The sequence below is a fragment of the Microcebus murinus genome, chromosome 18 (genome assembly GCF_040939455.1).
Source record: "Microcebus murinus isolate Inina chromosome 18, M.murinus_Inina_mat1.0, whole genome shotgun sequence".
Lineage (NCBI taxonomy): Eukaryota > Metazoa > Chordata > Mammalia > Primates > Cheirogaleidae > Microcebus > Microcebus murinus.
In genome coordinates this window covers 55,900,066-55,922,906 of record NC_134121.1, presented here as the reverse complement: position 1 = coordinate 55,922,906, position 22,841 = coordinate 55,900,066, and the positions used below count along the sequence as shown (strand labels likewise).

Genomic DNA, 22,841 nt, shown 5'->3' with positions numbered 1-22,841 from the left:
ATGTTCTAAAAAGGGTTCCTTCAGTGGATAAGGGGAGGGGAGTTGAGAAGAGGGAGCACTCTTGAAGTTTTTTATAACTTTCGGCTCCCTGAAAGAGTGCTTCCGTATGCACACTGAGGAGAAGCTTTCTGTGCAATTGGAAGGCTGCTCTATGGTGGGGAGAGGGAACCAGCATTAAAGCAATGCTGCTATTAAATTACATACCTAAAGATGTTGACCCTTAACAGTTGCCACACTAACAGAAACACCTCAATGACAAAGATTCCTAAACCCTAGTGTATAAGTCACAGAAGAATTCTGTACACTGAAGAATTCTGAAGTACAAAAATAATTTGTACTTCAATTAGTTCCTGGTAATAGGATTTGACCTATATCCAGCCTTTCTTTACTAGCAATCCAAAGTATGCCCCGCCCCCCTGGGGAAAAGTCAGGAACTCTCACTAGGGAACAGGAATTCAGGAACAATTAAGAAATAAGTACAGATATGAATCCTTCTGTGTGGAGACTTTAGTTTCTATGACTTTTTTTTCTCCCTTTAATAATCTTCCTATTTGCTTTTTTACTTTTCTTTTTCTAATGATTAACAGAAAAATAGCTGAGCTTTTGTTTAATATGACAATTGGAGAATCTCAAGGATGAAAGAAAAAAATCTAATATTAGAGGCTGTCATGAACATCTAATCATAAAACTGTGTAACAGTAATTGGGTTTCCATTCTTTTGAATTATAAGACTATTCATTGAGAGAGTGTGCAGAGATCACTTTCATGATATTGGCATCAGTACTTCTTTACGTGTCTGTAAATCCTGCTACAGAATGTTCACATTATTTCAAAGGTATTGTAGGTCAACCTCTTTGTATTAGCCCTTTTTTTGCTATTTCTACAGTTTTGATGCATAAGAACAAATAGACTATAATTGTCATTTTTATTTAAAAATTAAGCATCTCTGATCTCTCATTTTAAATATTAGCATTCTATTAGTTTTATGTTTTGTTTTAGTTGTTTTTTGTAGAAAATGACCTTCATTCTTTTTCTAAAATCTATGCATCAGTTTCAGGGAGGAAAACAATGTCTTGTTAGTTAGCCTCTGGGTCATGTATCTTGTTCTTACTTGTCTAAAGAAGTTGAAGCACTCTGTAATCATTAGTCTCAAGGATGGACTGGATTGTCTTTGTTATAATTTAAGGTCATTACAGGTAATTTTTTTCTGAATTGACTGGTACATCACCTAATGGGGTGTCTTCACCACTGGTTTCAGCCTTGCTTAGCGAACATTTCCAGAGTTGCTTCTTGTGCCGTGCTGTGTTTCTCCAGCGGTGGTATTAACAAGTAACAAGGATGCGTGAGAGAGGGGAGATCTGGAGAAGCAAAAGGCAGGGGAAGGCTTTTAAAATGGAAAGTTAAGTTCTGAATAATTAAATTTTCACTACTGAAATAGATCATTATGTTTGTAGCACACACACAAAAAAATGTTTAGGGGCATTTGGCTGCTTTGTGACAATTGTATATAAAAAGGAAAATAAAATAATTCATTATTAAGGAGTTATGTTACTAATGATTTATACAATAACATATTAATAACATTATCAATGAAAACGTTATCTTTTAATTCTAAGATAGGGCCAATGAGGTAAGTTTCCTTGAAACTAACTCAGATAAGAGAAACCATTTCCTGTGTCTTTCCTGAAACACCTAAATAATCTTAGAATTCTTTTTCTTGTAACTTGTACTCTCATTTGTGAGGAGTTTGTTTAAATTCTAAGAGAAACGTTAAACTTTATTGGCCAGGTGCGGTGGCACACGCCTGTAATCCTAGCACTCTGTGAGGCCTAGGCGGGAGGATCATTTGAGCTCAGGAGTTCGAGACCAGCCTGAGCAAGAGGGAGACCCCTGTCTCTACTAAAAATAGAAAGAAATTAATTGGCCAGCTAAAAATACATAGAAAAAATTAGCCAGGTATGGTGGTGCATGCCTGTAGTCTCAGCTACTCAGGAGGCTGAGGCAAGAGGATCCCCTGAGCTCAGGAGTTTGAGGTTGCTATGAGCTAGGCTGACACCACAGCACTCTAGCCCGGGCAACAGAGAGACTCTGTCTCAATTTAGCAAAATTTTAAAATTAGGATTCTCTAAATCCCTTTGTTTTAACTGATAAGAATTAGCTTTGCATTTAGTGATTTTCTAAATAGAGTGAATTTATATGACAATTGGGAGTATTTATAATTTTTTTAAATGGTATTTGAAACTCTTAGTTTTTGCCCATTCTCATCTTTAATCTGTCTTAAGTACATTCTAAGAGACAGACTGATTTGGCAGGCTCTTTTGGGTGAAACCATTAGGGTTGTGTTTTTAAAACCCTGCAGCAAATTAACTCTCAAATTAACTTAAAAGATCCATTCAAAATGGAGAAACAGTCCTGTTATCTAATGTGTAGTATACATTTTAAGAAACTTTGCTCACAGTTTAGGTCCTTGAAATGTTTGTGATACATCAACTCACAGCATACTAAGCTACCCCACCCGGTTTCTTATGGAAATTGAATGTTAAAGTCTGTTGTTAAGTACTGGAGATACATACATGCACATCTTTTTTTACTGGTAGAATTATTTTTTTGGCCTGTTGAAACTGAAACAAAATGAAGTGATAATAGAATATTTCAGTTAGGAATGACCTTACAACACCTTTTTAAGTTTCAAGTCTACTTTCACCTTATAAGGAAAATATAGATACAGAAAGGATGTTATTTTTCTTGGAGACAAAAAAGTTATCACCTGCATCTTCTTTTCTTATTTATATGGAAAGTCATTTTAATTAACCCACTGAGTTCATTTGGAATCTTAGGGTCTGACCAGTGGTAGTAGACCTGGAGCCCTCTGAAATTATTGGACAGTTTGGAAGCACAGAATTTTACATTAGAGCCTCTGATAGACTTGGCTAGTATCATCTTTTGCATTTAATCCAGATGCTGCCACATCCTTAGGATGAAAATGAACTTCATTATGAGTCCAGGGATAGAGTGTATACTATGGGTGAAATTTCTTTTTTCTTTTGAGGTTCATGTACGTTAAAAGCACCACTTACTAGGGAGATGGAGCTCAGGGGGAGCTGGAGCTTGACAGAGAAAGAAGTACCATATTGATCTGCTTTTCCAATTAAGAGAAAGCATTCAGTTCTAGATAATAAATGTACACGTAGATTCTAGTTCTACTTTTATGAAGCAGAGGGGCTCAGTAATTAGTATTCCTGGTTGGGGGGTTTTCTAAAGGTAGAGATATCTTAAAGAGTTGTTTAGTTCCTGCCATGGGTATAAATGGGTTATCTCTTAAACTGACTTCACACCCTGGAAAAAGTAGGCGTGGCTGAGGGACCTGGAGATCTTGCCTTTGATGTATCATTTGAGCCCTGCAGACTAAGAAAATGAACTTCACCTTCCCTGTCCTCTCCTTCACAGTTTGTGTGCATCCCTCCTGCCAAAGAGAATGGAGTGTCCCTTCGCCTTTCTGCTCTGCATTCTCTCAAAGGGCCTGAAAACTCTTTCCAGACTTTCTTTTTCCTATTTGTTTCTTCACTCTTCTTACCCACTGGCCTTTCACTAGCCTGCTAAGGTGCTCTTTTCCCTTCCTGACGACCCTCCTTTCTGCCTCATCTTCCCCTCAGCTCCCTGCATGTTTTCTCTCTCTTTCCCCTTCCCCACCAGGCATCTTGAGTTATCCGTAGCCGCCGCCGCTGCTGGTACACTGTGCATGTTAAGGAGTCTCTTCTGGTTCTCGTCAGCATCCATTGCTGGATTCCTGTCACTGTGATAGTTATATTCTGTCATTATGTATTGGATGGATTGCTACCATTTTCTTCTTGATCAAGCTCAGTAAATATTGAGTGACTGGCCAGGCGCGGTAGCTCACACCTGTAATCCTAGCACTTTAGGTGGCTGAAGTGGGGAGGATTGCATGAGGCCAGGAGTCTGAAACCAGCTTGAGAAACAGTGAGACCCCATCTCTACAAAAGTAGAAAAATCAGCTGGGCATGGTGGTGTGCACCTGTTGTTCCAGATGCTTGGGAGGCTGAGACAGGAGGATTGTTTGAGCCCAAGAATTTGAAGTTGCTGTGAGCTATGACGAGGCCACTACACTGTAGCCCAGGCAACAGAGTGAGACTCTGTCTCCAAAACAAACAAACAAATTATTGATGAAGCAGCCCTAGTGAAATGCCTCCTTGTACATAGTAGGCACACAGACATTGGTTTGCACAGTGGTTGAATTTGAGAACAACCTGTGCCTTGCTGTTTACTAAGGGTGGTCCTGAGGTGGGACTCTGTCTGGCATGTACGCATTTTTAAAAGTTCATGGATAATTCCAAAATAGACATATCATGACAGTTCCAGATGTCTGGAGTTACAAGGATATAATGGTAGGTTTTACAGTTGTCTAACCTAGAATCCTCCCCTTTCATACAGATAAAACAGGACTCTTATGAGTTGCCTTTGTATGTTGTTTAGAGAGATTCTTGGCCCAGAGTCTTCATAAATTTAGTTTTATCTTGCTTGCGTTTGTGGCTTTGCAAGGGTTTTTTATTTCACAGATCATGGCCTTATTCTTCTTGGTTGGTAATACAACTTTGTCATGAAAATAGCCTGCTCAGATATCAACGCTAAGCCTAAATGGGAAATTCAGAGAAAAGAAAATGAGCTTTGTAACTGTTGATTTAGATAAATTGTTTGATGAGGAGTCTTTGTAAGGAATCAGGATTATGGGAATAGCATTCTTATTTGGTTGTCCTTCTCAGTCCCAAGTCTTTTGACTCTTGTTTCTCTTTTGGTAAAAGAATCTGCTGTCTTTTCAAGAAAAAGTATAACAAGGTAAACATGTCTATACTAGGATAGCAGTTTGAATTCTCAAAACCACACACCATGAAGTAGTGGTCCCCTCCACCCCAATCAGACATTAAAAAGCTTCACTAAATGGGGGAAATTAAGATTTTTTTTCCCCTTATTTCACTTTTTTTATTTTAGGAGACAAAAATTATTTTTCTTCTGTATATATCTTAAGGCACTAATGGAGACTTACACATCAGTTTTCTGCCTTTAGGGTTAAAAGTGAATACTGGTCTTTCCTTTAAAGGAAAGGAAAGACCATAAAACAGATCACTTTGATGGCCAACAGTGTTAAGATCGATTTTAGTAGCTTTCAAACTTTTTTGACCCTTTCCCATAGAAATGTTTTATTTTGTGACCCAGTATATACCAAATATATTTGTGAATAATTGACAAGAAGCTTCACAGAACAATTCTCCTTAACCATGTTGCACTGTTTTCTTGTGCCCATTGCTACCTACCAATGGGTTTCACCCTCAATTTGAAAAATCCTGGTCCATCTCACAGATTGTGAGATACTCCCTAAGCCATGCTGATAGAAGACTGGTCTGAACTGGCAAAAAATATAGGAATCAGAGCATCTTTGAAACAGATGTATTGTTCTTACCTTTGATGACAATAATAGTTACAGAACATTTTATTTGTATTAAAATAACATAAGGTGCATTCATCTGAATTCTATATAACGTATCTTTTTTGTTTAAAAGTATCATTGGACTGCCTAATGTAAGTGAGTATAACTGAAGCAGCTTTAGAAGTTCTTATGTAGTTAAGAGGGGAGGTAAAACTATAATCTTCCAAAAATCTTATTGACAGTATCAGTACTTTTTTTTTCAATTTCCGTCTTGTAGAAGTGAAGACCTTACTCTGTTTTGTAGTAGCATTCTTTAGTTTATTTATTCATGATCCTCTTTATTCCTCAAAAATACTTTTTGTAGAAGCTTTAGAAAATATAGATATTAAAAATATAAGATCCAAATTCTAAATGTTTTGCCATATATATCATTCTGGGCTATTTTTGGTGTATGTATATGTATGGTATACATTAAAGAAAAACATTTTAAAAATTAATGATATACTATGCATACTGTTCAATGTGAACTTGAAAACGATGTAAAAAAGATGTTAAAGACTTCTAGTATATGTACTTCTCATTATTGTTAATTGCTAAATAGAATTTTATCATATGTATGTATACAACAGATATATTAAAATTTAACCAATTCCCTATTGTTAGATGTTTAGATTGTTTCTAATTTTAGCTATTATAAACAAGGTTACACTAAATGTTTTTATACTGTCTCTATAAGGTTTATTACAAGATTTTAAAAATGAACTAGAAATTGTAAGTATATTTGTCCTTTTTTTAAAAAGTTACTGTACAGAAGTCTTTCCTAACTTGTTTAAAGAACTTATACTTTTTATCAGAATAGTCACCCTTGCGATTATAGTGTAAAATAGGTATCATTTGAGATGAAAACTTGACTTACTAGAAACTGATTATAGTTCTTGCCTTAATTTTCAGACAGTACCTGTAATGAAAAGCAATAAAGAAAACAGACTAAGAGGAAACAAAGCGTTCTGCGCGGTGGGTTTCTTATCCAGTGTAGTGACCTACTTGTTAAATATTCATGACCTCAGGAGGTGTACCCGGCTGTTCTAGGTTGTTATACTAGGTTAGGAGAGGCCTTTGTAGAAGAAAACTTTTGTCTTTGAATTAGCTTTGACTTCTTAAGCCTTTGAGTAAATTTAATTGCTGGTGCAGCAAAACCTGCCATCTGACTTCATTCAGCCCATTTTTATCCATTCATGAGTTTGGTTTTTTGTTTTTTTTAAGCTGTAGAAAGATATATTGTCTCTTACTATATTTGGGCAATGGGGTATGTGACCATAGCTCCCAATGACCTTTGGACCATGACAAGTTTTGGTTTCAGTCTTATTAATGATAGCTGCTTCATTAACATTGCTTTTTTCACTGTTTCAGACAAGTTATCTATCGTGTCTATTGTTAGATGTAACTTTTGGTCAAAAAAGGGACAGAACTAAGATTTAAAAAATGACCTTAAAAGTATATATCTGGAAACAACATTTTATTTATACAGTTATTTTTACAGTGAATATACATAATAACCACTTTGCTAAAAAGTTATAGTAAAGCCAGGTGGTGTGGCATGTGCCTGAAATCCCAGCTACTGGGGAGGCTGAGGCGGGAGGAATCACTTGAGCCCAGGAGTGTAAGACCAGCTTTGACAACATAGCGAGACCCCACCTCTTAAAAAAAGAAAAAAAAGTTATAGAAAAGGGCAGAAAAAAATAAGCAACTATAATCCTTCCATTCTAATACAACTACTGTGGTCTGTTTCTTTCCAGTCTTTTTTTCTTACATGCAGACTTTATATAGTTGTAAGCAGACATTTCAAAATGAATGTTTTTGTCTAAGGGAACATTAATTTGGATGTATCAAAGGACTAAGTTAAAAAAAATTACACACCAACCAGATTATTAATTACTAGGATTCTAACTTTCTCATGGATTGATTTCTTCCATTACAGTACTGTGTTGAGTTATAGAGAAAGGTACTGCTCATTGAGTAATCAGGGTTGTCATTTATTAGAAATGCAGTATTAAGATTGCAAAATACCATAATTCTGAAATGAATCCTTAATATGATCTTCCCTTTTGAGAATCCTAGTGTTGCAGGAATTTCTGAAATGACTCCTATCAGGGATCTCTGAGTAGCTTCTACAAGGTGACTTAAGCTCCAAGTCATTGTAGTTAAAGAAAAAATTGAGCATACTCAGTGATACACATGCACATTGAAATGCAAAAATGCCAATATAAGATAACTTATAGGAGGTATATTAAAGTCCTTTCAGGGTATGTACCCTGTCCTGCAGTTATAGAATACCTTTTTGGGTCCATGATAAGATGATGGTCACAAAATTGGCATTAGGTTTTTAGTTTCACTTGTACCTAGAAGCCATCTTATTTGTTACGGGACACCTTTATTATGCCCTGTACCAATGACTGATACTGTCCCTTGGAGGCTGAAAACTTCCTCCTTTGATTAGAAATTATTGAAATGAATGGTAAAGTCGGTACAGAAGATGTGTGATGGAATTAAGATGTAGTTGAAAGGATTTAAGCTCTGTGCTTGAATCTGGACCTATTGGGGATAGTAAATTCCACTTGACCTGACAGGGTAGCTTTGAGGATAGAATGAAATGTCTTAGGTGAATAGACTTTGTAAACTGTAAAGCCCAGTAAATGTCTTCATCTTCAAGCTGAATTGGAAAAATACACTTAAGGATATTGTACATTAAACCCCACAGTGAAGCTCTTAAGAAACAAAACAGTAAAATGCAACCAAAATGTTTGTACTTTCGTATTTTCTTGTAATAAAATAAAAATGAAAAAAAACAAACAAAACAGCCTGATCATGACCCTGTTTTTTCTTTTTCCTTCCAGTCTTCAGGCAGTGACAGTGGTGGCAGCAGCAGTAGCAGTAGCAGCAGCATCAACAGCCCAGACAGGGCCAGTGGGCCAGAAGGCAGCTTAAGCCAGACCATTGCCGGATCCAGTCCTAACACCCCTCAGCCCGTGCCCGAGCAGTCTGCACTGTGCCAAGGCCCTTACTTCCACATCAACCAGACCCTGAAGGAGGCCCACTTCCACAGTCTACAGCACCGAGGACGGCCTCCGACATGATGTGCCGGCAGTTTCTTGCCTTCTGTGAAGGGACAGCGCTGTGCAGATTGGATATTTCAACTTGTGATTTGTTTTAAAAAATATTGCACACACACAAAAATGCCTGTTGGCTTTTCGGTTTATATTTGAAATAACAGGTTAACAGGCAATTGTTTACTTGTGGTTTTGCTGCACTATTGCAATTTCAAAGGGGCTTTGAAGCAATTTTTTTATAGGATTCTTCTGAGGGAGGGTGTCAAATCCATGTCAAGGTAGTGGTATGAGGAAATCTCATCTGTGTGTTGAATCCATAGTATGTCCAATTCAGACTGATTTCCCAATCTGTCAATTAGAAATTCTACTTTATGTAAAAGGGCCTTTTAAAAATGCGGGATCTTCAATTTTTTTAATTCAATAAACTAGTAAAGAGTATCTAGTTTCCATGAAAAAACAAAAGTTTTTTTTTTCCAAAATACAGAAATCTTGATTCAGTCTTGCACTGAAATTAACTGCCATACTACCTCTTAGTATGTAGATGTTCTATCGAACACACTCTCCTTTGTAACAGGAGAACAACCCGACCCAACGTAGACTGTGTGAGAGAAACACCCTCCCTAGTAACAGTCTCCACTCTTTGTTATATATTTGTATTTCCAGGGAGAATGTCTTTTAGACTCTCACATACTCGGATAACTTCTGTATTGATATTCCTCCAGAGTTTGGACCTAAGACTTTAGTAGGAAACACTGCACAGCTCGGAAAGTGAAGAAATATGTAATGACTTTTTGTCTTACTCACAAACTTGTTAAATCAGCAGCTTACCTGATGTCTGATAACTCCACCTTGTAGTGTCAATAATTAAGGCATTGATGAATGCTGATAAAGTGTAACCTATCTGAACTGATGTTTAAAGCAACAAGTATTGTGAAACTATTGGACAAGGATTAACTTTATGCTTAAAGTAACCCCTAACAGTAACTAGGGGGCCACATTCCATCATTGGAACTGGATAGATTGGTGTGGCTTTGAAACAAATGAGCAGGGGCACCTTTAGAAGAAATAATGTGGTAGTATTTATTTAGAGAGAGGGGTATGTTCCCATGCTACTTAGTCATACTAGAGAGCCAGCCAAGTTTGAATAATGAAGGTGCAGACGTGTCGTCTTCCTCACTGACGAGCTGTCTGAACAAGGAGCCAGGAAGCATCGGGTCACCTGCTCTGGAGAGTGCCGGGGGGACAACCTGCCATTGGATGTAGAGGAAAGTGCCTTAGAGTCTCCCCGAGCCCTCCTGCCTGCTCACACGCCACACCATGCCACTCGGAGTCCACACGGCACACAAGCAGGTCTTAGAAGCACAGAAAGCTCTACTCGGATAACTTTGTTGTTTCTCATGATTTGAAGAGGACATGGGGAACAGCGTAAGATTTTATTACGTGACAGAACTAGAATTTGAAAATGCCTGTCCTAGGAAAAGGGTAAATATATGCACCTCCTTTCCATGTTCTGTTCCTCTGATCTGGGTAGGATTGGAAGGCCAGTCACTTGAAGTGGAAACGCAGTGTTCTGGGGGAAGTTACAGCACAGGCCCATGCTTAGGGAGTGAGTGGTTTTTGCAAGAGCTTTTTCTTTGTTTTACTACTATCTCCCAAATTTTAAAAGAAGATAATGAGGACCGTGGATGGATCTTCATGGGTTTGATATCAGGGAATACGGAAAGGATACACTGCTCATGTTTTGTCTAACAAGCAAACTACAACTGAATTCTGTAAGAAGACAAGCTGTTTGAGCTCTCAAACACGTGTCACAGCACAATTCAGAAATACCCAGAAGGACTCCTGCAGGCTTAACGGATGGCATCCTACTGAAACAAAACGTGTATTAAGAAAACATAAAACTTAAGGAAGCAAATTTTCTTTTATCTAGTACCCACCCAACTAAAGGACATGGAAGGTGAAACCATCACCAGAACAAAACAAATTTTTTCCAAATAAGTATAATCATAGTGCCAGGTTGGCAGTTAACTTTTACCCTACTAAATATGAGAGAATCTCCACCCTGTCCTGTATATTTTCTACAGCCTGGGCAGCCTGAGAAATACTTCTATTATGAAGCTACTTGGGAGTGTCAATGAGCTACTTCTAACACTTCTATTAGCTTGAGCTAGTAAGACCTTGTAATTCTCTATTGCGCCGCCATTAAAAGCAGCATTAGTGCATTTTGTCACTCAGTTCTTTATCAGTTATTTGAAAGGGAGCTGATCTGGTGGCTGGGTGGGAGATGGGGACAGGGTCAAGGGGGTGGACCTCTTGCTGTTGGCACTAACCTGGGCTTTTGTTTCGACGCTTCTGCTGGTTGATTTCACCCTTCGAGTGCTTGTCATGCTGAGTGGGAGAAGTCCAAACCTCAAGACAAGGGGAAAGAATTTCAGTAGCACAAACGGGCAGCTTCAGGGCCCAGTGAAAGCCTCTTAGAATCACTTACCTCTGTGGTCCCCAACCCCTAGTCCATGGCCTGTTAGGAACTGGGCCATGTATGCCCCCTCCTGCCCCTCTGTGGGAAAACTGTCTTCCATGAAACAGGAAACTGGCTTTGCACAGCAGGAGGTGGCCACAAAGCAGGAGGTAAGCAGCCAGCTGCAGCATCGCTCCCCATTGCTCACTCTGCCCTGCCCCCTTCACCCAGACCCATGGAAAAACTGTCTTCTATGAAACGAGTCCTGGGTGCCAGAAGGGTTGGGGACCGCTGATTTACCTGATCTGACTCGATGCCAGTGGCAGTATGTTGTGGGGTTCTTGGGAGTTGAATGTACTGCTCCGGGGGCTGAACTGACTCTCCGTACCAGTAACCAATCCAAACAGAACCTGACAGACAAGAAATGGAGCACAATAAAATGCTGGGGTTTCACTGTCCAGGTCAGGGAAAGTCACTTCTCTGTTAGCAATCAATCACTGTTCTAACCATCGTTTTGGGGAATGTTCTTTTGAGCGTATTAATGCTTCAAAATTACTTTTTATCATTGCCCTGCAGGTCAGAATCTCACAGTCACATAGTTCTTTTATTTTTCTTTCTGAGGCCTGGATAAAACCTTAATAATCCTTATCTATAACTTAAGGAGTCAGATCATGTTTGCCTCAGCATGTGAGATTTTATCTAATCCTCTTTCAGCCCTTATAACTACACACAGCTATTTGTGTCTTACCCCCCTCCTAAGGCTGCCTCCTGGAGTGTAAGTGCAGCAGCAGGTTAATTTTGTAATTTGAGCCTGTGGCACTTAAGTCACAATGAGCATGTTTGAGACTCAACTCACAGAAGTTCGCTGCACCAGGCGATTGAGGTTGCTGTTGAGGTGTGGCGTGAAAACATCCAGGTCAAATGGATCAATGAGTGCTTCCAGGTGGTCAGTCACTTTCTCGATTCTGAAAAAAGGATTAGGATCATTATTCTCTGCATTTTTTAAGGATAAAAAACAATCTTACAGTATTATAATGTCACAGAAATCCTGGAGTTGGATTTTATTCTACTTAGCTACTGGCTTAGGACATTTGTCACTGATGATCGTGCTCAAGGAATCAAAGAGTTTCAACCTGATGTGTCTAAGTGAAGTCCACTCCTTCCCCATGTTCTGTTTTTAGGGAGAGCACTAAGGGCTCAAATGATCCTCAGCAGCTGCTAGGCTGACTCAGAAGAGAGGAATGAGGGTCCACCTATTGCACTTGACCATGGAGTTTATCCAGCAGGTGGCCATAATTTAACTTGCTGGTAACATGAGCACTTACTATTTAAAACAAACACAAGGAATGTGCCATAAGACGCTGATGCTTCTCTCTGGTGGCTTCTCAGCAAGGGAGCTCTTGGCGTTTGGGAGAGACTGTCCTGTGACAGCACAGTGGAGAAGATACTACACCTGGAGTCCGGTTTGCTTCGGCTGCTCTTCCCCTCTTCAGCCTTGGTTGTCAGGACGATGCTGAGATAACGCAGATCATAAAGCAGCTGCAGTGCCCGGTTCTGGGTTACTGGAAACGCACCTTCCTTCTGCAGGTGAATTCAGTCCCCACCATGAAGAGAGATGATTTGTTACATGAGCAAAATAAAATGGCTTCATGTTTTGGTTGAGTTACAGCTTGCTATTTCAGAAGCAGATGCTTTTTATACTCAAAACCAGAGCAAATGGGTTATGTTAGACACTTGGTCTTAATTTTTTTGTTTTTCTTTAGATAGGGTCTAGCTCTATTACCCAGGGTGGCGTGCAGTGCTGTGATCATAGCTCACTGCAACCTCAAATTCCTGGGCTCCTGAGTAGCTGGACTAAAGGTGCATGCCACCATACCCAGCTATTTTTTAAAATTTTTTTGTAGAGACAGGGTTCACCGCGTTGCCCAGGCTGGTTTCAAAGTCCTGGCCTTAAGTGATCCTCCTTTCTTGGCCTCCCAAAGTGCTGGGATTGCAGGTGTGAGCCACTGCACCCAGCCTGACACTTGGTTTTAAACAAAACTAAACCTAACAGCAGGGAAGAGACCCAGCCCTTAAAAAAAATGGCCTCAGGTGCTATAAATGGTCACTTTAAAGGAAAAAAAGCTGCCTGCATGAAGGATAGGTATTTGGAGGAAGCTCATGAGAGAAGACTTAACTGAATTCTTTCTAAAGTCAGGATTGGTCCCTTCTTAAAAGTGTTATTAATGAAATGGGAATATATACCAAGGGCAGATGCTTTGTAGGAGAGAGGAAGTGGAGGGCTGGGAGACCAGAACTCCCCTGAAACAAGTACCTCTGTGCACCGCAGGCTGTGCTTTGCAACTGTTCCAACCCCTCACAGTCAGCCCTGAGCTGGGGGTGGGGGCTCTATTTTATGAGTGAGGAAACCGGCTGAGCAGTTTATGTGATCACATTTGATCCTGAGGAAACTGAGAGGTTAATGACTCGCCAAAAGCCCACAGTGCGCAAGTGGCAGCAATGGACTTGAAAGCCCGGCCTTTTGTTACTTTGAAGCTCTTTCCTTTCCAAACGGTCTTCTTAGTGAAGACCTGCTTGACCCCTGAGAATGGGTGTTAGTAAGTGTGTAGAGAGCTAGGAGCCACTCTTAATAAGACAGCTTTTTTATAGGACCTGATGCCTGGGCTTGGGTGATCCTTAACAGTTTGTATCCTTGATATGGACTGCCCAAACACAAGAAAAAGCTAAGGTTTTTGTCTTTTTTTAATGGGAAAACATTCAAGCACCTACCTTAATCTGTTTTTCTTCTGAAAGTTTCTCGTAGGCAGCTGCTACCTGAACCATACAGCTTTTCAGCACCTCCTGCAGGGTCACCTTTGGCAAGGCATGGCCTCCAACCCGATTAATTTCCTGGCATAAGCTAAACAGGAAGGACTGCACATACCAGGACGGCTAAAAGAACAAATGAAAGTCTTGTTGCCAACTCGGAACAATTAAATGCCACACAGTAAAAGTGGATCCATTTACCCTCACAAGGCCTTTAGGCCAGGACCTAGACCTCTCCAATTAAGCCTTCTTCCTGGCAGGCCATTTAACAGATACAAAGCCCTCATTAAGTGCAATTTGCTATTATCCCCTCTGTGGTCTGGCATTGACTGGCAGGTGGCACTGTGTTTTATGCTGCTGTTTTCACTTTAGAATATGTAGTTCTAATTAACAGAGCCCATGCTACAAAAGGAAAGAACCACTAACTGACTTTTTCTCAAACAGTCTGATATTTACTTGGTCCTACATCCACTATGCCCCCATAGTAGGAAGTTATGACTTCCAGCTATTACTCAGAAGTTGTATGGTGAATGATTTTCTAAAATCATTTCCTTTTCCACAGAACAGTTTTTTCCCTTTTTCAGCTCATGGTCCCTGCAACAGTGGGACTCACTCACCTGTATAGGGAGTCGGATCTTAGATGTGACACTGCTGCCAGACTCTGTTTCCTCCTGAATTTCTAGTTCGTCCCAGCTGGTGGCTGTGGCCAGGACTGAGCCAGCATCATCTAACAGTAATGACTGGGTGAATCCATGAATCAAAACCTGGTAATAAAAGGCAAACATTTTCCATATAAGACATTCAGATCCTTTGTAGAGTATGTTTAAAACTATTAGCACAATACTGAGAACAGTTCAAGCTGCGCAGGTCATGTGTGCAGTGGTTTGAGTGGCAAACATCACTCTTCTTGTGGCTAATTATCAATGCCAGCAATGAGGATTTTGTTGCTAAATACCCTACAAATGTCAAATGCCATCTTATGGCATTTAGGCTGCAGAATGGGAGATGTATACCCTTGTCGCAGCAGAAAATCTTTCATTCTCATCTGATGGAAGGAAAAAATGCAGATTTTCTGTTTCCAAAATCTAGGCTAAAAATGAATGTTAAAGTTTCTACATCTTAACTCTCTGGCAGAAACAAAGTAAAAGTGTATGAAATAAGAACTATTATTCCCTTATTATTGAAGAGCCTCATTGAGGTTGGCAAGACCAGAATATGCTAAAAATGAGATAAAATGGGTGTAAGAAGAAGTTACGTCACTCACTTTCACAACGACTGAGCTCCAGACCCGGTAGCCCATGACACTCTGCTGGAGGAGTGCTTCTTTAACTTCCTGCCACTTGGCCTGCGTCGGAATGATTTCCTGAGTTTTCCCCTTTCCCTGTTTCCTCAGAGCCCTAGACTCCCTTGCTGGTTTCTCAGAGCTGCCAGATTTTCCCAAGATACACTGCTTCAGGTGGGGGCACAGTTCTCCCAGGGACTGGCAGAGTCTGGCCATGAAAAGGACTGCGTGCAGCTTGACACTGTCGAGGACGTCCTGCTGCCCTTGCACAACTTCTTCAATGCTGCGCAGCTCTGCCCGGATGCAATCTGTGATGTGCTGGATGCATGCCACCGAGTGAGCCCGCAGCATCTCCTGCACGGTCCCCGCATCTGCGTATCTGTCAAAGGCGGAACTCTTGGGCTGCATGGGGGAAATGTCCTTGGGCAGTGACAAGTCATCAGAGGGAAGGTATGCCAGGAGGTCATCCAGGTGAACCTTCAGTTTTGAATCCAGGGCAAGACAGAAGTTCTGGACACAAGGGCTAACAGCTTGAGCTTTCATGGAGAGGCCACTACAGGCCAGCTGATGCCGGTTTGCCACGCTGACCCAGGCAGCATCAGAAGGCAGGTCATTAGGACTCTCGGACCAGAGGAAGAGAGACAAGTTATGCTCAAAGTGGATGTGCTTATTGGAGGTGGGGCTGCTGGTGCTGCTTTCAAGTTCCTGCAAAGCTGAAACCAGGAGCTCTTTGGAGCTATTGGAGATGGACTCAAAGCCTTCTTTTGTCAGGGTCTAAAAGACAATGACAGAGAGTTCTAATCACAATTGCTTTAAGGAAATCTAAAAATTACCAAATGGCAATTTATCCAAGTATTCAGAATGTTCTCCACTACATTCAGAAAGATGACATGGTGTTGGCGAAGCACAAAGAAGCCATTACTAATGGACATGGACATGTTCCTGACCAACTGACAGAGCCTGGCATCTTTCAGCTCTATTTTTTTTTTTTTTTTTGAGACACAGTCTCACTCTGTTGCCTGGGCTAGAGTGCTGTGGCATCAGTCTAGCTCACAGCAACTTTAAATTCTTAGGCTCAAGCGATCTTTCTGTCTCAGCCTCGAGAGCGGCTGAGACTACAGGCACGTGCCATCATGCCCGGCTAATTTTTTACTATATATGGTTACTTGGCCAATTAATTTCTTTCTATTTTTGGTAGAGACGGGGTCTCACTCTTGCTCAGGCTGGTTTCGAACTCCTGACCTTGAGCTATCCGCCCACCTCGGCCTCCCAGAGTGCTAGGATTACAGGCGTGAGCCACCACGCCCGGCCTCAGCTCTAGACTGTGGATGTGTGTTAGTAAGCAGGGAAAGAAGTGACAGGAGTCTCCCAAGACAGTCAAAAGACTACACTAGGATTGGCTGTGCAACGGCTGGACCTTGTGATTTCCTACCTCACCTGTAACCGGTCAAGGAAGAGTTGCTGCATCATATCCTCCCAGAACAAAAGTGGCTTCTCTAGAAGGCGCCGACATATCACATCCCAGCTGTGATTGGTGGACTCGTTGGTGAGTAACTCCCACATGGCGTCGCGGATCCCCGCAAGACCTTTCATGCTCTTCACATACAGCAGCAGATTGGTGATCCCATTTTTAATGTCTTCATTACACCTGCAACAAAATCATTTCCCTTGGGCTCCATTAGATGCATGGTTTTTATATCTTTATTAAGAAAAACAGCAGGATTCCATTTGAAAACCTTTTACCTGAGTCCCAAGATATAAATGTGTGTGTGTGTGTGTGTCAGAGCGTTTACAGAGCTCTATCAACACAGAGCGTTTCTGGCTGGGTTGGGGAGTGCAGTCTGTTGCCCTCTTACCAGGCCACCCTTGCTTCCCTGAGGATATGAGGAAGTCTAAAGCCCCAGGGAATGGCTTCCAAAACGAATGCATCATATAAAACCTTAGGAGTTGCAGAACTTTTGCATAAAGAGAACTAAAAACCTTCCACACAATCTTTTGAAAGATAAATTCCTTCCTGGCTCTCCCACAGTAGGTGCTGAATGGCCACGAAGGCGACAGTGGGCCTCAGAGAGAGTGGCAGCATGCCATCTGGAGACCAGGCTTCCCACTCATGCTTCACCGACCCTCATACAGGGGTCACTGCCAGCCTTAGGGAATCGCTTTCTGGCTACGTACATGTGGATCCACTTCTGCAGCGTGTCTCGCAGGTACTCCGGGCTGATGGGATGCGCGAGGGTGCGCAGCACTGGCTGGAACCCGACGACGGAAGCCGGCAGGTGTTTGAACCAGCTGCAGAGTTTCATCTCCCCCTGCAGGACCCCAGTGCCCTTTCCTAAAGAGAAGGCCAGTGAGAAGCAACCGAGGGCACCCTTTGAACCGCACATTAAAACGTGAACCCTGAAGGAATTTCCAAAAATCATCTAGTTTTTCTTTAGAAAGGTCAAACTGGACTCCTGGAATAGTGGGGGAGAAGGAAGTACAGAATATGTCCAGCTCCCCCGGCCCCCCATCAGGGAGCCAGGCAGCTTCCCCACAACTGTGGTCATCCTACTGATGGAGAATAGCAAACCAAGGTCAAAAGGAAAAAATGGGGGTCAGAGAGTAGAAAGAAGGAATGAGTGCTGTGTAGTCCCTGGGACTTTGAAAGTAGAACTTACATTGTCAAAAAAAGTAAACGTTAACAGTTTCCCTTTCCCTTTCCTCAGCATCCTCCTACCTCCCTTGAAGATCTAAGGACAGAATCGATGACCACTCTCCTGATTAGTGAGTCATTAGTAGCTCCTCAGAGGTGACCTGTCAAGAAGGGCACAGGCCTGCGCTCTGCAGCTCTGGGAGGCGCCATCACTGCGTCACAAGCACCCTCTGGAGCGTGAGACTCGGGGCCCCTCCAAGGTGCTGTTGCAGTGTTTTCCAATGCCATGACAAACCACCCAACGCCCAGCCCTCACGAGAGGGTAACGTGTTAAATGTGAGCACCTAGAGAGAAACCAAAGCATAAGGAGGTGGTGCCTGAGTTGGAAGATAAAGTAAGCCAAGTGGTAGCTATGTAATGCACGCCTCCTGAAATGACCACTTGGCTATCACCATACTTGACTGACTTATTTCCTTTCCATCTTTGGCACCTCCTTAGTCGATTTTTTTATTTTTTTATTTTTTTATTTTTTTTGAGACAGAGTCTCACTTTGTTGCCTAGGCTAGAGTGAGTGCCGTGGCGTCAGCCTAGCTCACAGCAACCTCAGACTCCTGGGCTCAAGCGATCCTTCTGTCTCAGCCTCCCAAGTAGCTGGGACTACAGGCATGCGCCACCATGCCCGGCTAATTTTTTCTATATATATTAGTTGGCCAATTAGTTTCTTTCTATTTATAGTAGAGACGGGGTCTCGCTCTTGCTCAGGCTGGTTTTGAACTCCCGACCTCGAGCAATCCGCCCGCCTCGGCCTCCCAGAGAGCTAGGATTATAGGCGTGAGCCACCGCGCCCGGCCCGATTTTTTTATTTTTGAGATAGAGTCTCACTATGTTGGCTGGGCTAGAGTGCCGTGGCATCAGCCTAGCTCACAGCAACCTCAAACTCCTGGGCTCAAGCAATCCTCCTGCCTCAGGCAACCGAGTAGCTGGGACTACAGGCATGCACCACCATGCCCGGCTAATTTTTTCTATATATGTTTAGTTGTCCAGCAAATTTTTTCCTATTTTTTTAGTAGCGATGGGGTCTCACTCTTGCTCAGGCTGGTCTCGAACTCCTGAGCTCAAACGGTCCTCCTGCCTCGGCCTCCCAGAGTGCTAGGATTACAGGCGTGAGCCACCTCGCCTGGCCTCCTTAGTTGATTTTGCTGACACTCCCATTTAACCCTGGACTTCTGGAATCCCATAATGCCACAGTCTCTGGCATTTTCTTTTCTTACTAATGATGTCATCCATTCCCATGGCTTTAATTAACAGCCCCATGCAGAGGCGCCACAGGTTATGTCCCCACCCAGACGTCCTGCTGCTCTGTTGTGGGTCACAGGCACCTGCCCATTCTATAGCCCCACTTCAAGGTCCCAGGCATCTCCCATGCCACAAGTTCAAAGTGAGCTCATCATCAGCGCCTTCAAACCAGCTCCTTTTCTAGTTAATGTGGGCACCTCCCTTCCCTTACCTTCTACAACCAATACATCACCAATCTTCTCCTCCTACACAGATGTCCACTGACCTCCATCTCAACTGCTCCCATCTAACCCGAGTCCCCAGCATCTGACACCTGGGTCATGGTGGCAGCCTCCTAAGTGAGCTCTCAGCATCCATTCTAGCCCCATAGGGATCCATTGCCACATGAAAAAAAAAAAAAAAACTGGTTGGCTAAAAGCTCACCGGTAGGATGCTGGGCTGTGACAGTCTCCAGAGTAGAGAAGAGCAAGCCACACGGCAGAGACGGATCAGGCAGCGCGCCTTCTGGCAAAGTGTAGAAAAGGGCATGTGCTTGGTTCAGCGTGGCAGCCAGCAACTCCACCAACGAGCAAATCTGATCCTTGATACCAGTACCTACAAGAAGAAACCATCCTCTGTTTCTCCTTTACAATTTCCTTTCGTACAGTTCAAGACAGAGGACGCTCTGAAGGCTTCGGTCTCCCTCAGCTCACCCTTCTCTATCCCATGCTTAAGGACCAAATGTTGGAGAGAAGCCACACCCACCGTGGTGTGGCTGGTTGAGAAGTTTCTGAATAGTTGCCTTTCTGGCCAGCAGGAAGTCTGTGAGGGCTTGGCGAGGAGAACTCTCTTCCAAGAGTATTATAGAGCACAGGGCCTCGGCGACAGCTTGGTCAGACACGGCCTGGCATTTGAGCAACATCTTGCTTTCATGTAGAATAGCTGACCTAGAAAAATGATAACAAAGGGCAACAGGGAATTTTTAACATCTGGGGTGAAGAGTCTTGGCACATCAGGAAAGAAGACAGACTTCATAAAACTGTAGTGATGAAGCTTGACCATCACCAGAGACTTTATGCCGGATCCACTTACCGGAAGTGGCTGGCTGCTGCCACCTGCCGGATGAGTATAGGAAACCGGGAGAGGACAGGGCTATATCGGGAACTAGAAGAATCCAGCTGGAGCAGGCTGTGAAGGTGGCAGCAGAGCAGGTAGAGCTGTGTGGCGTGCAGATACTGAGAGGTTTCCATAGAGCTCCAGATCTTCTCAGGAATTTCTAATAGTAGCTTGATCTGGGCAGCCATACTGTAGAAATTCTGCTGGGATGGCTGTTGTGGCTGCAGGGAAGGGCACAGAACTAAGTCAGAAGAGCACACAAAAGCAAGGTCAGTTTTCTGCAGGCTTGGGGAAAAATTGGGGGGTATTTTAGGATACAAAGCTTTTATTAAGCTGGACTCAATGCCACTCAGCAGTACAGTTGCTGGAGAGCTGTAAAAGCCCACAGTTTTTCCTACGTGTGCGTGCACCTTCGCTGGATCCCATGAAGAGGCAAACTCTCATCTCACCATCTGGCCATCAGCAATCCTCTTGATGTCTCACTCACAGGGAGCTCTGCAGACTACCAACTGTGTGAGCTTTCTCCTTCCTTTTCTGATGTTCAGCCTTCCTACTTTTTCTCCTGCTTCCTTGAGGGCACCATGGACTTATTTGCTGACTGTTCCTCTTCACCAGCCCTATACCAAATCTTCATCTGGTTCAGTCTTTGGGCCTCTATTCATCTCAGCCCATTCTCTTAAGATTCTCTTCCCTCAAACATCCCCTCATTAATGGATTAGTGCCTTATAAAAGGGCTGGAGGGAACTAGCTCAGCTTTTTCATTCTCTTCCACCTCTTACCACATAAGGACATGGCAAGAAGTCTCTCAGCTGACATCAAACACCAGTGCCTTGATCTTGGACTTCCTGGACCCCAGAACTGTGCAAAAGTAAATTTCTGTTCTTTATAAATTATCCAATCTCAGGTATTTTGTTATAGTAGCACAAATGGACTAAGATACCCATATTCCAAATCTCATCTGTCTGTAAGTCCTTGCCTTACTAAGAAGGACCTAAAGCCTTCAGAACTCTTGGGGTAAATGCATGCAATTATTTTGGGAATTAATCACCCATTATCATAAATCTTTTCTACTATTATTCTAAATTATTTACCTGTTTTTGGTCAACTTTCCATGGATTTATTTCCTTACCTAGATTGTAAGCTCCTTTAGAGCAGGAATTGGGGGACTTGTATTTCTTTTTGACTTGAACAGAGAAGGCACTCAAGCTTTTGTGGGTTTGACTGAGAATAAATCAGATCAAACTATTATGAAAATCAATAATTTCTAAAATCAGGCATAATACAAATTGCCCTTTTAATAAACCTGGAAGCATGACTCAGTTACAGTTAAGGCTGGCCACCTAAGGGGGGGCATGTACTAAATGCTCAGCTATGGAAGGGATAGGGTCACTCATTTCAAACATTTGTGACACAGTTCCAACCTTCTGTAGTTCTATTGTGTCAGCCCAGTCTACTGACCTGGATTTTTCTAAAACCCAGGTAGCATGAAAAAGTTCCAAACTGGAGCTAGATTGTACTTGTGCCATTTCTTCTTCCATGTTCCAGTAAATTCTTCTCTCAGGTTGTAAAGAACAACTTCCCTGTTTACCTTTTCACCCTCATGCCATTTCACATCGTCCCTCCCTGGGTCAACATTCTTTGGGAACGCAAGATGCCGCTCCAATATTAGGATGCGTTTACTGCCCCATCCTTCCACCTCGGATCTAATCAAAAGCATTTGAAGGAAGAATGCAGGGGAACCTGAATTAGAAGAGCCCTAGTTCAGCTACTAAAAGGTAAGGGCTGGACGCCCGGTACTACCCTCCAACAACTCCCGAAGGGTGGAAGTTATTCTTGGGGTGGGATTTGGGGGAAGGCTGGGATGAGGAATAAATGAGTTGGGGGAAGGTGTTAACGTAAAGGAGAAATCTATTCTAAGAAAAACACCGTCAGGACTTGTTACAAAGGGAAGAGTTGAACTGTCTAGACAGAGACCCCTGGCGTTTTCCGCTATAACTGAAAGGAGCTCAGGGAACCCAGAGTGAGGTGAGGGAACCGGGGCGCGGACGGCGGGGAAGTCTCCTGAAGCAACAGCTGAAAGACTTCTCCAGGACGGAGCAGCAGCCCGCGAAAGGACCGCGGGCGCTGACCCCTGAGGAGGGGAGTCGGAAGGGAAAGGCGCGGGCTCCTCCCGGGAAGGTGAGGATTCGCGGGTCGGAGACCGAGGAGCACCGGCCCGCGGGGCTCGGAAAGTTGGCAGGCGGGGACTGCCAGCGGGTCCGCGCGGCCTGGGGAGGACCCGGGGGGCCGGGACTGACGCGGCGGTCCCGCGGGGGCGCGGCGCGCACTGACCTGCGCGGTGGCAGGGATGGGGCGCGAGGACCGACCTACGGGGGCTGACCTGCGGGTCCTGCGCCGGCGGGGGCGCGGCCGAGCCGGGGTGGCGGAGGCGGGCGCAGTACTGGTCGGTGGCCTTGACGGCGTCCACCAGCCCCTCGGCGCAGCGGCGCATCTGGCCGATGGTGTCGGCCGCCTCGATCAGGTCGCGGTACCGCTCGCCCACCATCTGCCGCAGCTCCTCCTTCTTGTGCTCGATCTCGGCCCGAACCTGGCGCTCCAGCCCGCGGATCTCCTCCGCTCCATGGGTCTCGAAAAGCGCCGCGGGGTCGCGCAGATCCAGCCGCTTCAGCGCGGAGGAGGCGGCCACGGCCGCCATGGTGCACCCGTCAGCCGTCCACTGGCTACTT

At 43.3% G+C, this 22,841-nt stretch overlaps 3 protein-coding genes across 6 annotated transcripts in view; 2 read left to right on the top strand and 1 right to left on the bottom strand.

Moving 5' to 3' along the window:
- Nucleotides 1-10,779, top strand: part of VCF1 (VCP nuclear cofactor family member 1) — a 17,006-nt gene extending 6,227 nt beyond the window's left edge. For 2 of the 3 annotated variants that reach the window (XM_012756169.3, XM_012756168.3), the window contains exon 3: nt 8,335-10,779. In XM_012756169.3, coding sequence (XP_012611623.1) covers nt 8,335-8,425 — 91 coding nt within the window. In that variant the 3' untranslated portion in view covers nt 8,426-10,779. Of the gene's footprint in view, nt 1-6,391; nt 6,455-8,334 lie in introns of all 3 variants that reach the window. The other variant, XM_012756166.3, reaches the window with a different exon arrangement.
- Nucleotides 9,603-22,841, bottom strand: COG1 (component of oligomeric golgi complex 1). 2 transcript variants are annotated; one of them, XM_075994706.1, is made up of 14 exons: nt 22,496-22,841; nt 20,092-20,336; nt 19,765-19,946; nt 19,444-19,614; nt 17,268-17,424; nt 16,530-16,740; nt 15,075-15,866; nt 14,428-14,574; nt 13,775-13,936; nt 12,459-12,586; nt 11,862-11,970; nt 11,306-11,415; nt 10,878-10,956; nt 9,603-10,412 (listed from the first exon to the last, which is right to left on the bottom strand). In XM_075994706.1, the coding sequence occupies exons 1-14, from the start codon at nt 22,808-22,810 to the stop codon at nt 10,398-10,400; spliced, it is 2,823 nt and encodes a 940-aa protein (XP_075850821.1). In that variant the 5' UTR covers nt 22,811-22,841; the 3' UTR covers nt 9,603-10,397. The 2 variants fall into 2 exon arrangements, with proteins under 2 accessions (XP_075850821.1, XP_075850820.1); XM_075994705.1 differs by having other exon boundaries at nt 9,603-9,794.
- SLC39A11 (solute carrier family 39 member 11) overlaps nt 22,127-22,841 on the top strand; it is a 387,039-nt gene continuing 386,324 nt past the window's right edge. Inside the window, exon 1 of the mRNA XM_012756159.3 lies at nt 22,127-22,293. The gene's annotated coding sequence lies outside the window, so the exon portion shown is untranslated. The remainder of the gene's footprint in view (nt 22,294-22,841) is intronic.